The sequence below is a fragment of the Lynx canadensis genome, chromosome B3, assembly GCF_007474595.2.
Source record: "Lynx canadensis isolate LIC74 chromosome B3, mLynCan4.pri.v2, whole genome shotgun sequence".
Lineage (NCBI taxonomy): Eukaryota > Metazoa > Chordata > Mammalia > Carnivora > Felidae > Lynx > Lynx canadensis.
Genome location: NC_044308.2, coordinates 3537531 through 3553488, shown reverse-complemented (window position 1 = coordinate 3553488; position 15958 = coordinate 3537531). Strand labels below are relative to the sequence as shown.

Below are 15958 nucleotides of genomic sequence, written 5' to 3'. Positions count from 1 at the left end.
CCTGGAATCTGCTTCAGATTGTGTCTCCCTCTTTCTGCCCCTCCTCGCTCAAGCTGTCTCTCTCAAAAATAAACATACATTTAAAAAAACTAAAGAAAAAGAAATACAGAACCATTAGAAACGTGTTAGTCCCATGACTTTACACCCACTTCAGAAACTACCCCCTCCCCCCCAAGTACAAGTCTTCTGGAATTAACAAAAGCCCTTCATCCTCAGTCCTGGATAGCCTGATACCTCCAGGCTAGCCTCACAAACTCAAGAAACCCCCAGAGCTTCAATACTATCATCCAGGGAACACCACGTAGTCAAACACTGTTCTGTAGCTGGATAGTTAAGAAATACATGGAGCTTAATATCCTTAAGAAGGCATATATATGAAGCTATAATTAGCTTCAACAAAGTTGTAGATCCATGTGCAGTTTAAAGATTAGAAGGATGATGAGAGTAGAAACACTATATTTATATACCAAGCCTTTTGAGATCAAGGGAAAAACTGGCCTGGATGGTTAAATGACCTAAAATAACGTAACTTTCTTTTCTTACGTCCATGTGATTTTCATGTAAGACTGTGGCTACAGCAGAATAAAAAGCTCAGGACTGCTAACTCGTCTCCAAAATCCATACACACAAGCAAAACTCACACAGATCAATTTCCCTTTGGCCTAACAGACCAGATCAGTGCTTTTTTCAAACTATAGGTAGTGAAAGTGATTTAGTGAGTTACAACCTGATTTTACACAAAATAAAAATATAAAAATATCAGAATGCATCACATATAATATGACTCGGTGAAAACTTTTTTCTGGTGTGTGTGTACGTATATATATGTGTGTGTATGAAATTAGTATTTATGGGCTATAGTAAAAAAAAAAAAAGGGGGGGGGCTGAAAGCCATCAGACTAGACTGCATCAGAATCAAGCAACAATGATGACTCACTGCTAAGATCTAAATATTTTCGAAATTATTGACTTAATCCTCACATCACAGTTCGAGGAAGGAAATAAGAACAGTTATATGCCTTGTTTGAAAATAGCTGGTCTCATTTTGAAAGTCAAACAGAGGTCTAGAGGGAATTAATTTTCAATTCACTCAACATATGCTAATTCTAAAAAAAAAAATGAACCAAGAATCTGTCATACCGCTCCCTGTGAATAAGCATTTCCTCCTAAGTTAAAGATGCCCTTAGCATAAAAGTTCTATTTCAGTGATAAAGAAAAAGGAAGAAGAGATCTAAAGCGATGAATTTATTTTTTGACATTTTTTCCTACATAAAAATTTTCGAATCTTCTGTGACACTCTTTTTTACATTGCTTACCACCTCTGAACCTAACATACCCAGCACTTCTAACAGCTCTCATCTTAAATACATTTTGCAATAAAAACCTAGAAGTTAATGCTATGCTATCAAGAATTTTCCAGTCCCCATGGAGGTAACTTTGTTGTTACCATGGACTCTCCTATACTTTGAAAACCAGATAACCTCCACTTCTGGGTGGCCTTACAGACTATAATCAGACTTAGAGAATCCACTCAGAGCTCGCATTTCAGTGATCTAGTGGACTGAGTAGTTTATTCAGAGGCCTTTTTTGTATGCCACATAGTCCAACTTAGTTTGCCCCCAAATACTGAAACTATTTGGAACCTCTAGAAATGGCCATCATACTCAGGAATCTGAATAAGGGGTAACAATGACAAGTCCCTACAATGACTAGAGCCTAGAGCTAACTCAAAATTATGAAGCCACGAGGAAACTACTGAAAGACACCCACCCACCAACCCACCCACCCACAAAAGCATTTGCTGAGACTTTACTAGGTTTCTAGCATTGTACAGTAAGGAGTTTGGTGTTCCTGGTAGGTGATTGTTGGGTACTACACTAGCAAACACTTCTTTCATGTACATTTTAACACATGATTACTAGGGAAAAAGAAGGGAAAGTGAGTAAGAATTTGATAAACACAAATATTTCACTGAATTTCTTTGGTTACAAGTTAGACAGAACAGATGTATCATCTATGATCCTTAACTAGCAAACACTATTTCATGCACATTTCAATATTTGATTCCAAGGAAAAAAAGGGAAAGAGAGTAAGAATTATCATCCTCCCCATTTTACAACGAGGTTGTAGTAAAAGATGCCCAAACCTGACAAATCAAGACAGTGGTGGAATGAACTATGTTGTCTTTTAACTCTTGGCTTCATTGTTCTTCCCAATATCGTAGGAAATCTTGTTCAGGTATCTGGAGGATCCTTCTAAAGGCTTGAGCTCACCAATTTTAGATTACTTCATTCTTTTTACCTCTATGTAGCTCTCTGTGACCATACAGCTATTTACCTAACTGCAGCAAATTCCTAGTGGTAAAAAGATATAATAGAAAAATTCACTTACTACCATAGCTGAGAAGCAATTACATATTATGAAGGGCAGTGAAATAACACAGGAAAATGCTGTTATAGGGATTAAGAATGCAGTAAACTGGCAAAAAGCTACACAGGCTAGTAGTAGTCCTTATGATTTAGCTTCTTGGCTCTACTGAACCAGTAACTCTCGTTATACCTGCTCTTCAAAGTCTATGTGTTCCATCACACATAAAGGTTTTAGAACCTAAAACTAAAGTCAACACTATGCTATTCATTCAGAATGGATTTTAATGGGCTCTGCTTTCTTTATATGCATAACGGATATCTTATTTACTTTTATACTGCCTCGTGTCAAAGGGCTTTCAAAGACACAGACCAGAGAAAAATAATAACAAATGTCACAATAAACGTTTTCTGACTTGAGAGTGCTGGCCTCCCAGTAGCTTATAATACATACATATACATATACACACACACATACGTATACATATACACATACGTAACATATATAATATACATAGTCTTCTTACACAGTGCCAAATGCTTCTTCAGTTCCTTCACCTCATCTGTTTCCACATTTTTTTAAAGTTTATTTTTATTTATTTTCAGAGAGAGCGTGTGTGTGGGAGGGGTAGAGAGAGAAGGGACACAGAGAATCCCAAGCAGGTTCTGTGCTGTCAGCACAGAGCCCGATGTGGGGCTGGATCACAGGACGCTGGGATCATGACCTAAGCCAAAACCAAGAGCCAGACACCTAACTGAATGAGCCACCCAGGAGCCCCTGTTATCACATTTCTTATGTTCCTGTGGCATTCTTAATGGTCTAGGATTAACACACTTCACTCAGTGTATATAACCTTAGGTGAATTTCTTAAGTCTTGGTTTTCTTATGGGACTATCTACCTTAGAGTAGTGTTATCATATATTCATCCTAATTTGTAATCAAGACATATAAGATACATGATTTGATATATGTCATATATGACATATATATTCTGCCTCAATTGTCAACGAGGAAATTAATTCTATTAAATATCTGTATTTATTAGGTTGACAAACATTTTTAAAATTTTAAATCATCTCCTTTTAATGAATATGTGAGAAAACAGGTATTTTCTTATTCTGCTACTGGTTAAGATGGTTAAAACTTTTCTGGAGGGCAATGTGACAATATAAATCCAAAGTTTTAAAACATGCACGTGCCCTTTGACTAAGAAATGTGATTCCCGGATACCAATCCTGAAGAAGTAACTAACGGTTTAGCTAAAAGCATGTGTCTCAGGGTATTATTTTACAGTATAAAAAACTGGAAATAACCTAAATATCAGTATAATAGGAAGTTATATATGGTTATATGGTAAATACGGTTATAATTTATAACAAATAGGTCTGTACCATCAATTACCAGATGGCTATTACAGGTAAGGTTATAGAAATACATTCACTGCCACTGAAGGACATCTAAGATACAGTGTTTAAGTGGGGATAAAAGGCTGCAAAACTGAATGTATTATAAAAATTATGTACTTACACATGTAGGTGCATATTCATGATGCTTGTTACTAGGTAGAGGGATATTAATCTTTCTACAATGAACATTATTACTTATGTAATAACATTTTTTTGCAGACATGAGGTATTTATAACATAAAGGTTAATCCATTCTCTCTTTTAAACGGTTAAAGATAGGTTAAACAATTTACAGTATAAGCAGCGGGGCCTGGCTGGCTCAGTCAGGAGTATGTGACTCCTGATCCTGGGGTTGTGAGTTCAAGTGCCTCATTGGGTAGAGATTACTTAAATATAAAATCTTTAAAAATCAGTTCACAGTATGAGCAGATAGTTTTAGATGCAAGGAACTCTACTGACCTTTAAGGGTTCTCTATAGTCAGTACTCCATTTGTGGTGGAAAAAACAGCATTTTTTTGTTTGTTTTTAATTTCTAATTTGTTACAGATGGGCATTTTTATAAAATACATGAAAGACTAATTATTAGAAAGATAAAATTAAAGGCATATAAAATACAAGCCTCATTTTAAAAATAAGATTCACAAGGGGTGCCTGGGTGGCTCAGTCACTTAAGCATCCGACTCTTGGTTTTGGTTCAGGTCATGATCTCACAAAGCTGGTAGGTTTAAGTCCTATGTCGGGCTCTGAGCTGACAGTGTAGCGCCTGCTTGGGATTCTCTCTCCCTCTCCCCCACTCACATGCGCGCGCTCTCTCTCTCTCAAAATAAATAAATAAACTTAAAAAAAATAAAATTAGATTCACTAGCATAAAGTTACTCTATCAGATTGCTTTACAAAGTTTCTAGGGGTGCCTGGGTGGCTTAGTCAGTTAAGAGTCCAACTCTGGATCTCAGCTCAGGTCTGATCTCATGGTTTGTGAGTTCAAGTCCTACAACGGGCTTGCGCTGACAGCACAGAGCCTGCTTGGGATTCTGTCTCTCCCTCTCTCTGCCCCTTCCCCGCCTGCACTCCCTTTCTCTCTCAAAACTAAATAAACTTAAAAAAAAAAAAAAGTTTCTAAACTCTTACTCTCAATTTCTGCACTATCTTGTCACTGTCACCTATCCTGGCCACAGACCATACTTCCGGTAGCAAGGTTCTAAAGGATAAAAAGCCATTTTGCAATGGACTGACTAATAACTATCAAGTAGACTAGCTTCTGACTGAGTATCTGGGCAATCTTCTGCAATCGAAGATAACTTTTTCCAATAAAAAGGAGCATTTGGGCTCTTCCCCTATTATATTTACCCTATTTACAAGCCTACAATGTTCTTCTTATGCTAATAGACATTTTCAATAGTCATATATAATTTTAAACCATCAATCCTTTTCCAAAAGAATCAAATACAATCTCATATAGTAGAAACCTGACTTCAGAGAATTAACATTTTACAAATCATGGGGAAAACAGTAGTCATTAGGGCATTCCAAAGGGGATGTGCCAGAAATACAGATTCACCTGGGTGAAATGGGAGCAATGGAAAAGGTACACGTTCGTATTGAGAGTTTAAGCTGCCTATCTGCTCCCAGAGTTAAGCAGAAGAAAAGGAGACAATTTGCCAGGTCCTTGCAACACGAATACAGTCCCTGGGGAAAAGGCTGACTGAATCTGTGTCACTCTACCTGAGGAATGAAACAATGACGGACTCGTTTGGACTCACGCCAAAGAAATGGAAAGTGTAAACATCTTACTTTATGTTGAGATTAAAAAAAGTTTAAGTCTCAAGTGATTCCCTGAAGCGACGTAGCCTGGTGTCCAAAAATAAAGGCTCACAGTTTATTGTCAAAGATAAAAAACGGAAAGTGCAACGGATCAGAAACTAAGGATTAATACAAGGCATAGAAACACTAATTATTTAATTATAATATTTTTAAGTTGCTGCAAATTTAATCTGTTGGTAGAAAAATGAAAAACTATACCTAGGCACAGTGTCATACACACAGTAGGTGCTCAATAAAAGCTCACTAAGCATTTAGCTCTTCAAGATGTCATAGAATGGTAGGTCAAATGCTGTATTCTTAAGTTTTATCAAGTGAGAGGTTGAGAGCTAGATGAGAAATAAGAGGAGCAAAGATTTAATATGAAAGGAACGGAAAGACTCTAACATATAAACAAAAGACAGAGGCAGAAACCAGAACTAAAAAGAAATGTAAAGAAAAGCTGTGAAGTAGTAAATGCAGTTTCTAAAATAGTCAAAAGGGAACAGGAAGATGCAAATCGGTAGCACTGAAGTCTTAAAGGGAAAAAACTTCTCACTGAAAGCCAAGAATGGTGAAATTCAATCCGTGAAGAAGTTTGGAGTATTAGATTCTTTCTCCCCACTTCATACAAAGTACGCATTTTTAAACTGAGGTATAACATATACAGTCTGGTGCACAAATCTTAAATGGACAGCTTGATATATTTTTACACATGCACACTTCTGGGTACCCACCAGTCAGATCAAGATACAGAACACCTTCAGGGCTTCCTCCTCCACCCACCGTGAACTAATCACCACTGATCAATTGTGCCCGTTTTGATCGTCATGGTTAGCATACAGAATGTGCGCTCTGGTGTTGGCTTTCTTCACTCAACCTCAAAATCTTGAAATACATCCATATTTTTGTGGGCATCAGTAGTTTGTTCCTTTTTACTGCTGAGTAGTACTCCACTGCACGAATATACTACAATTCTGCTGATCCGTTCTCCTGTTGACGGACACCTGGGTTGTTTTCAATCTCCTGCTATTATGGATAAAGCTGCCATGTACGAGCATTCTTGTACAAATCTTTTGGTAGACACAAACACTCATTTTTCCTGGATATATGCCTAGACCAGACTGCTAAATTACAAGCTAGGGGTGTGTTTAACTACAGACGACCAGGCCAGCTCTCTAAAGTGATCATATCAATTCACTCTCTGATTAGCAATGCCAGAGAGTACTCCTATAAAGTTTTTAAATTTAAAAAAGTTCTTTCGTTGAAACACAAGAGTTTTGAGACCTTTTTGTTTTGTTTTGTATTTCTATTTTTTAGAGCAGGGGTAACATAGGCAGAGTGCTCATATCTCAGGGAACGTACAAGATGATGGGGGCTGGGGAGGTGTGAGAAGAAAATAGTGCAACTTCTATTTTAGTTTCTTATTCTTTTCCCTAAAAAGTAAGTTTTACTAATATTTAATACATAAGTTGACACTGGTGTCCTTTTTCAGATGGTTGTATTTATTCACTTTGGGCCTACTGTGGTTTACTGCCATTTGAGAGTGCCTGGTTGAGCAAAATTATGGAATATTCACTTCTAACTGAACTCTTGCCAAATGAACAAGTGGCTAAAAGGAGTCCTATAAGAGAGTACTAATAACGTAAGCATAAGCAAACAAGGAAATGGCCAAGCTGACAGTTCTGTTATAGAAAATCTCTTTAGATGATAAAAACTGTGACTAGCTAGTCAGATCTCCCATGAAACAGGCAAAAAATAACATTAATATTTTTAAAAATATAAACAATCTATTACTCTTAATATTTTGCTAATAAGAATTTAAAAATTTTTAACGTTTATTTATTTTTGAGACAGAGAGAGACAGAGCATGAACGGGGAGGGTCAGAGACAGAGAGAGACACAGAATCTGAAACAGGCTCCAGGCTCTGAGCTGTCAGCACAGAAACTGATGCGGGGCCCGAACTCACCAACCGTGAGATCATGACCTGAGCCGAAGTCGGACGCTTAACCGACTGCGCCACCCAGGCACCCCGCTAATAAGAATTTTAAAACATAAATTATTTATATCATTTGTCACTCCCTTCAGATTCTCTTGTATTTGTTTCACAATGTACAGAATAGTACAAAGTACATGTATACATAATTTTTTTAAGTGTTTATTTATTCATCTTCATTTTTGAGACAGAGACAGAGCATGAGCGGGGGAGAGGCAGAGAGAGAGTCACAGAATCAGAAGCAGGCTCCAGGCTCCAGGCTCCGGAGCGGTCTGACGCGGGACGCGAACTTGTCAACTGCGAGATCATGACCTGAGGTGAAGTTGGACGCTCAACCGACTGAGCCACCCAGGCGCCCCTATGATTTAAAGTAAGTTTACACAAATTTTTTTTACCAATAGGGTACACAATCAAAAGGGTTCAGAGACTCGTTTTAGTGTATTTTTAATATTAAGCTAGTTAATCCTTGGGTACAAATGAACTTGTAATTTTTAAGTCATATTTAATCAAGTATACTCCATTAGAAACAGCTAGCTGGCTACTGAATGTTAACACATCTGAACTGGGAGGAAGACAGGAATTAACTGGGAAGAGGAAATGAGGGAACTTTCATCGGTACTGATACTCTGCTGTATCTTGCAAGAGGTTTGGACTATACCAGTGTACGTATTTGTCAAACTCACTGGTACATTTAAGTATGTTTCAGTTTATGTAAATTTTACCTCAAAAGGCCAAAAAAAAAAACCAAAAAAAAACAGGATCTAAAAAAATATTGACCTCTAGTTAACGATAATTCATGCTGAAGTGTCTAGGAGTAAATTATACTGATGTTGGCAACTTACTTTAAAATGCATTAAAATAAGATGGACTGCTATATGGATAGAGGGATGGATATATGAATAACATGATAAAGCAAGTACAGTAAATGCTACTTATAGAATTTGGGTGACGGAGAGAAGGGTGTACGATTCTTTTAACTTTTCTGTGTGTTTGAAATTACTCATGATAAAATGGTGGAAAAAAGAATCAATCTACTCCTAAGTTGAAAATTAAAAACAGTATAGTGATACAGGCTAGAAATTCAAGCTAGAAATTCAAAAAGGAAAAAAAGGCAGGAACATTCAACCACCACTGCTTGATGCTTTTACATACGTTAAATCCGTGAGGGCTGAATTATGTCTATTTCGCAAACTAAAACTTAGAAAGATTACAGAACACGCCTAAGGTCAGAGAGTATGAAACCCAGCCCAAAACTAAATCTAACCTGACCATTTTCCTAGATGCCTGAATCCTCTTGGCCCACATTCTCACAAGGGGCTGCCTAGAACCAAACGTCTTCACTGCAGCACAGCAGCTGGTTCTCCATCCAAGCATGGACCACCTCCGATAGAAAACTCCCTACGGTCTGAACCGAAATCTGTCTCCCCCACATTCTGCCTCCTACGTCTGATCGTCTGATCGTCTGATCGCTTGGGGCCATATAGACTTTAATCCCCACATGACTGGTCTTCATAGCAAGCGACAGAATTCAAATAAGTAGAGTTTTTTTCCAGTGAGTACTTTATAACATCATCTACAAGCTATGACTGGGTGTAAGTGGGGATAATGCCTCACAGAACTGGAGAAGAAATAAAATGAGAACATATGTGAAGCATACAGCACAGTAACGAACAGAGTAGGGACTCAAATATCTTTTTCTAACCCTTACCTTCCCTTGGAAATGATAACATGCCACTCACTATAAAATAATACTTTTTTAATTAAAAAAAAGAAAGACTTAGGTCCTTCCCTTAAGTTTATGTTAAATGTGAAGAGACTTAGATTTTTCTTTCCTGTATTTACTATACCTAACAACCCAACTGACTTTGTTTCCTCATTTCACTTTTCATTTTGCCTTGTTTTGGAATTACAAATTCTAGGAATTTTATGTGGATTAGATATACAACTACGACCACTTCTGCAGCACGTTTTTGTTTCAAAATTACTACAGGTGGCCAACCTATGAAAGCAACTTGTTAAGGAAACTTTAAGTATTTTCTTTTTGACTCTCAGAAGATATTTACCAAAGGTAAGATTCAAGGAAGCCACTGGATTACAAGGAACCGACCAACTGGTGATGATAATCTTTAATTCACTTTTGACCATGTGTATACCAATGAACCCTATAGCTGTTTATTTCTTGATAAATATACTCAGAGATTCCCTAAAGGATGCCTGAAGTCACAAATCTTGCCCCTTTAAGCAGGATGGCACTTCAGTATGAAAAGTAACCAGTTATCCTACCGTGAGGTTGAGGCCAACCTACAGTTCACATGTGGAGAAGAGTGATTTTCACAGCCTAATGGAACCTGAACCTCATTTGAGATCTGAGGTTGTCAGTATTGGAAGGAATCCTACAGATGATCATTTTAGAGTTGCAGAAATGGATATTCAGTTGAAATGATTAGCCCACAAAGACCAAATACCAAGGCCCCCAATTCCTGGCACAGTGTTCTCTCCATTTCACAATCATGTCAAACTAAATACAAAAAAAAGTGGTTATAACCATCCATTACTTCAACTTCGCTAATTTCAGCCTGGCCACCCGTGATGTCACTTCCTTTTGTGAATGGGTGGGTTTTTTTTTTTTTTTTCTTTCTTGGTCTAGCTATCTGCACTTTACTGTAATACAACATTTTAGAGCTCACACTCTTATTTATGCCAGTATTTCCCCACATCTACCTCTGTTCCCCAAAGATACCAACAAGCCTCCAAGATGCCTTGACCCTCCTTTTCACTGTATTTATTTCAAACAACTAACTACCAAGTATGATCAGAATTAGAAGCAAAAGCGATTTATTTTTAAAACACAAAGCACACACGGTAGTGTTGATCTCTTCCCCAAAAGGCCTGCTTAAGAAAAAAAAAAAAAAATCGAATGCTGTGCATTACACGCAGATGCTTTCTAGAGAAAAGAGCCCGGCGACAGCCTTGCTAGATAGGAAAGAGAGAGCTATTGTGGACTGTAGTGGAAGGCCAAGGAGAAGGTCTGGGATCCGACCTAAAACAAATATGGAGGTGAAAAGGCACGAGGAGCTTCCTGGACCCAGCCGCCGGGGCCAAGCGGCGAGCCCCCCTCCCCCCGCAGCTCCTCCGGGTGGGCTCGGGAGAACGATGGGCAGCGGGGATGCACGTACCCCAGGACAATGATGGGGCCCGCGGGGAACCCGGAATCGCGCGCAGGGAAGACTCAACAAGTCTGGATGGCGAAGGATGCGCCGAGGGATGGATGAACGGCTGCCAAGAGGCTCCCGCTGGCCTCGGGACGGCCACGGCCCCTTTCCAGGATCCCCGGCCGCGCGGCCCCCGCCGGCCCGCCGCCAGCCATTTGCATTACGCTCCCCTACGTGCCCCGACGTTCGCCCGGGACCCGGCTTCCCACCCGCGACCCTGCCCGCAGCGGTGCCTGCCGCCCAGGCCCGCCGCCCGGCGGCGCGGGCTCCCAAGCCCCGGCGGCGGGCCTGCCCGGGCCGGAGCCGCCTTCGAAAGTGGGCGGAAGGATGGCCGCCCTCGCGGGGAGCGGGCGCGGCCCGGAACCCTCGCCTCCGGCCCGGGCACGTCCTCCGTGCGCAGCGCCGCCCGCGCCTCCGGCCCCGGCCGCGGCCGGCTCGGGGCGCCGGGCTCCCTCCGGGCGCCGGGCGCCGGGCTCCGGGCTCCGGGCCGAGGCGGATGGGGACGGGGGGGGGGGGGGGCGGGCGCGCCATCATGAAGGGGAAAATGGTGGGCGGGCGGGCCCGCCCGCGGCCGCCGTACTCACCCGGGCCGGCCAGTGCGGGTAGCCCTTCATCTTGGCGAAGACCAGGTCGCCCGCCTTGTACTCGCGGGGCCGCGGACGCGCCATCCCGGCCGCTTCCTCCCCCGGTCGTCCTTGGTCGCCGCGAAGATGCCGGGAGGCCGCCCCCCCGCGGGCCGACGGACTGCGCCGCGCTCCCCGCGGGCCTCGAGCGGGCGGGCGGACGAGCGGCCGCTCCGACGAGGGGAAGCGGCGAGGCGGCGGCTGAGGCGAGGGGTGGGCGGGGGGCGCAGCAGGCCCGGCAAATCACGGCCCGGCAGCGGGGGAGGGGAGCCCCCGGCCGCTCGGCTCTCGCCCGCGCCGAGGTCCCCGCCGCCGCCGCGCGCTGCTCACAGGCGCCGCGTCGCCTGCCTCATGCCGCCACCGCCGCCGCCGCCGCCGCCGCCGCCGCCGCCGCCGCCGGCCTCCCTCCCGGGCTCCCGGGCGCGGCGCGAGCGCCGGGCCTCGCGCCTCCTCCGAATTCCTCCTCGGGCAGCGACCGCAAACACGATCTTATTATTGTTCTCGCGCGCGCTCAGCATCCCCCCCCGCCCCGCTTCCCGCTCCCCTCCCCTCCCGCGCCGGCCGGTTAATTCCTAGGTACACGGCCGGCTTTCGCCCAGAAACCGAGCGCGCCAGCCCGGCTGCTCGGCGGGCGGGCGGGCGGTGGGCGCGTCCTCCCCCAGCACCGAAGCCCGCGCGGGGCGGGCGGGAGCGCCTACTCCGGAGGACGCCCGCCGCCCGCTCTCTTTTGTTCTGGGCCCGGAGCTGCCTGGCGCAGCCCAGCCAATCACCACCTGGCCGCCCCCCTCCCCGCCGGCCAGCGCCACCCTGGGGGGCGCTCCCCCCCCCTCCCCGCCCCCGCCCGGCCGCCCCCCGCGGCCACTGCTGCGGATGCTCTCCGGTGAGTGGGGCACAAAGGCGCTCCAGGCCTGGGGGACGACTGCGGAGGGGACCCGCTGCCCCGAGCATCACCCAGGCTGCTTGGAAAGAGCACCGCTCCGGAGTCGGCGATCTTGTCCGGTTCTCGCCCCAGGTCTGCCCTTGACAATGGGTTGTGACCCACCTAGGGCGGGCTCTGGAGCCGGGGTCGCGGGAGGTGCCGTCCTGGGCCGAGCGGCACAGTCGGGATTCGAACGCGGACCCGCGCGCCTCCAAAGTCCACAAAAGCTTGTGCTTCTCCTTGCGTGGATCCTTACAGGCCTGCAGTTTTGTGGAAGGGACTGAACTCTGGCAGGTCACTCGTTTCCAATCCTGCCAACGTTTTGGACAACGTGTGTTGAATCTGTCTAATGATGACCGCTACTTCTTTACAGCATCCTGAAGCCCACCTTTGGGAAGTCAGCGGGCGCAGCTCCTGAGTGTAACCGACTTTCTGTGGCCTTCATCTTGTCACAAGAACAGTTCTTGTGTGCGTCTGTCCCGTCTTCTGAGCTCTCCTGCCCTCCCCCCTTTGATAGCAGCTATTTCTTTCTATCAGCGTCTGCCTCCCTCACTTGCCTTGTAGAACTGTGTGTGTGTGTGTGTGTGTGTGTGTGTGTGTGTGTGTGTGTGGAATACCAACCCTTGCTCCTGTTCCTAGTGCTGGGCTTCCAATAATGGAGCTCTAAAGTCTCTAGACTTTCTGATGATTATGTTGTTACTAGTGCTTGACATGACCCCCTAATGCATTTCCTTACCACTTGCACCTGGTGATTTTCCTTTTCAGATATGACCCCTTCCTCATAGCTCCTACAGGCTCACCTGTCTTGTTTTCTCACTGTACAAAACTAGTCTAGGTCCTTTGGTCTCCGTTATGATAGCCAGCATCAGCCGGTTCAGGCTTCTATAACAAAATACCACAGACGGGGTGACTTAAAAACAACGGAAAGTTTATTTCTCGCCGTTCTGGAGGCTGGGAGGCCCAAGAACAAGGCAGTTCTGGTTTTTTTTGGTGAGGACCGGCTTCCTGGTTCATAGAGGACAGTGTTTTCCGCAGTGTTTACCCTGTGTCCTTCCACAGGTAGGAGTGGGAAGAGGGCACGGGGGCTCCCCGGGGTCCCTGTTGTAAGGACACTAATCCCATTCATGAGGGCTCCACCCCATGACCTCATCCCCTCCCAAAGCCTTCACTTCCAGATACATTTGACGTTAGGATTTCGCATATGAATTTAGGGAGGCCACAAACATTCAGTCCATAGCAGTCTGCTAATGCGTCTCCCGCTTGTACCGCCTGTCGTGTGTATCTGTCATCATGCCATCATGCGCCGTCCGTGAACCTGTGAACGGTTCCTATGTCATCTTATGTCAAAACTCAATCCCTCTGACTAGCTTCGAAGCCCGGGCTGTTGGCTGCCTGCCCCCTGTGGTCCAGCGTCCCTGTGGGCCTAGGGTGGAAATAGGGGAGAGGAAAGGAATGAGAACGGAAGGTTGTCAGTTGGAAACCACAGGGAGACTTTGAGCAGAGAAGGGACATGATCCTGGTTTGGGTCCAGACGAATTACTCTGGTGGCCAGCGCGGAGGTGGATTTGAGGCTAAGGGTCTGGAGGCAGGAGCTTAGCTGTGGTGGTGGGTGCTGTCACCAGGAGACAGAGGGGCTGTGACAGGGCTTGCTGACTCACTGGGTGGTAACTAGGGAGGAGGAACCAAGTCAGAAACCCTTCCCTGGTTTCTGGGTTAAGCAACAGGGTGATTAGTTTTGGCACTCAGATGAGGAAATCCATGAAGAAAGGGCAATTTGGGGATGAGATTATAAGTGGTTTTGTGTGTCGAAATTTCCGTGGGGCGTCTGGAAAGGGATGCTTAGCGGACAGCTGAATATACAGCTTAGAGAAGGTGGTCAAGACAGAATATAGAGATTTCAATGATACCATGATACCAGTGGTGGTTGAAACCCTGAGGGAGGTTCCCGGGAGACTGTGTCCAATCAGAAAAGCAGTGGCCAAGAATGGAGCCTGGTAACACTGACCTTTAAGGGTCACGCAGGAAAACAAAGAAAGAGGAGTGGAGTGCTGGGGAAACCAAAAAAATCAAAGAATGTCTAAAAGGAGGGATCCTTCCAGACGGATGCCCACAGGAAGGTCAAGTGGAATAAGACACGAGACGGACGCATCGAATCTGGTGACCGAGAAGTCTTTGGTGACGTTGGTGGGAACTGCTTCACTGACATGGTGGAGGGGAAGAAACCAGGGAGCAACAGCGGCCCAAGAGGCAAGTGAGATGCGCGCGCGTGGAGGCAGCCAGTGTAGACCCCTCTTTCCAGGCAATGGAGGGGGACGAGCAAGAACGCAGGAAGGGTGAGCTGTCCTGTCGTGACTGGCTGCTTTTTAAAAGATCGGGGAAACAGAGGAGCTTACAACGTGGAGAAGCAGTCAACGGAGAGGTTGAAGACAGAGTCCGAGGGGGGCGCGTCACTCGTGGGGCCAGGAGATGCCTCCCAGCTGGGCATTGGTTTCAGGGTTTCGTCTGAGCCTGGTCTCACCGCTCAGCACACGTCACGTGCCTGCCTCCCATGCCCTAACCAAGTCAGCCTTCATAACAGACGCACAGGGCATCCCCCGTGATCCCCTGGCTGGTCCTCAGGAACCTCCTAATGTGCCTGGCTGAGAGCCCGTCCGCGTCTCCACGTCCAGGCTGAATGCAGACCACCTTGTCAACACAGCGCTGCTGGGGTTGATGCACTGCCCTGTGGCTTTCACTGCAGACAGGGCTTTCAGACTGGTTCCTCTGCTTTTATGCAAAGGACCGTTCCTGTGGCGATACCAGAACAATGCTCTATTCAAATATTTAACAGATAATGAGTAACCCTTTAGAGACACCAGGAAGGCCATTAAGACTCTGATGTGCTTTATTTTAGTTTGGCCCCAAGAGCCGGTCTCGGTCTCTTCGTTATGTCAAAATAGAACACATTAATTTTACTTCTGAAACTTGGAAAGAACTCCGTTCACAAATGGTTATAATAACTTCCTTTGATCACTTTTGATTTTATTATCCTAAAATCCCTCCGGGTTCCTACTTCGCCCTGCCCTTGGCGCTCTGGCCTTTTTGCCACTCCTCTTCCCTCTCACACACATCCACATGTTTGGCTGACCCTGTCCGGTTTTCTTTTCTTTAAAATTTTTTTAAGAGCTTATTTATTTATTTTGAGGCAGAGAGAGAGAGAGAGAGAGAGAGAGAGAGAGAGAGAAAATAAGCGTGGGAGGGGCAGAGAGGAGGAGAGACAGAATCCCAGACAGGCTTCACCACCATCAGCTCAGAGCCCAATGTGGGGCTGGGACACACGAACTGTAAGATCATGATCTGAGCCTAGATAAGTGTCGGACGCCTCACTGACTGTGCCTCCTGCTACCCTGACCAGTTTTCACCTTCTCCTTTCATATCTTTACTCAGGTTCTTTACAAAATTCTAATAGTTCCTTCAAATGGCCTCCCCTCCCCCCATTCACCCACTCTATGATGCTTCATTTGCCTAAAATCAATCCCTCCTCCCCAAATTATGTATGTGATGATACATATAAAGCACCTAGCACAATCAATGCCTGGCAAATAGTAAGTACTCATTCAACATTAGTCGATAGTCTTACCTTTGTTTTTGTTGTTAA

General features: G+C 45.0%; 1 protein-coding gene across 1 annotated transcript in view; it reads right to left on the bottom strand.

Moving 5' to 3' along the window:
* HDGFL3 (HDGF like 3) overlaps window positions 1-11560 on the bottom strand; it is a 76088-nt gene extending 64528 nt beyond the window's left edge. Inside the window, exon 1 of the mRNA XM_030317271.2 lies at window positions 11364-11560. Coding sequence (XP_030173131.1) covers window positions 11364-11447 — 84 coding nt within the window. The 5' untranslated portion in view covers window positions 11448-11560. The remainder of the gene's footprint in view (window positions 1-11363) is intronic.
* Between the last annotated feature and the right edge of the window lie 4398 nt (window positions 11561-15958).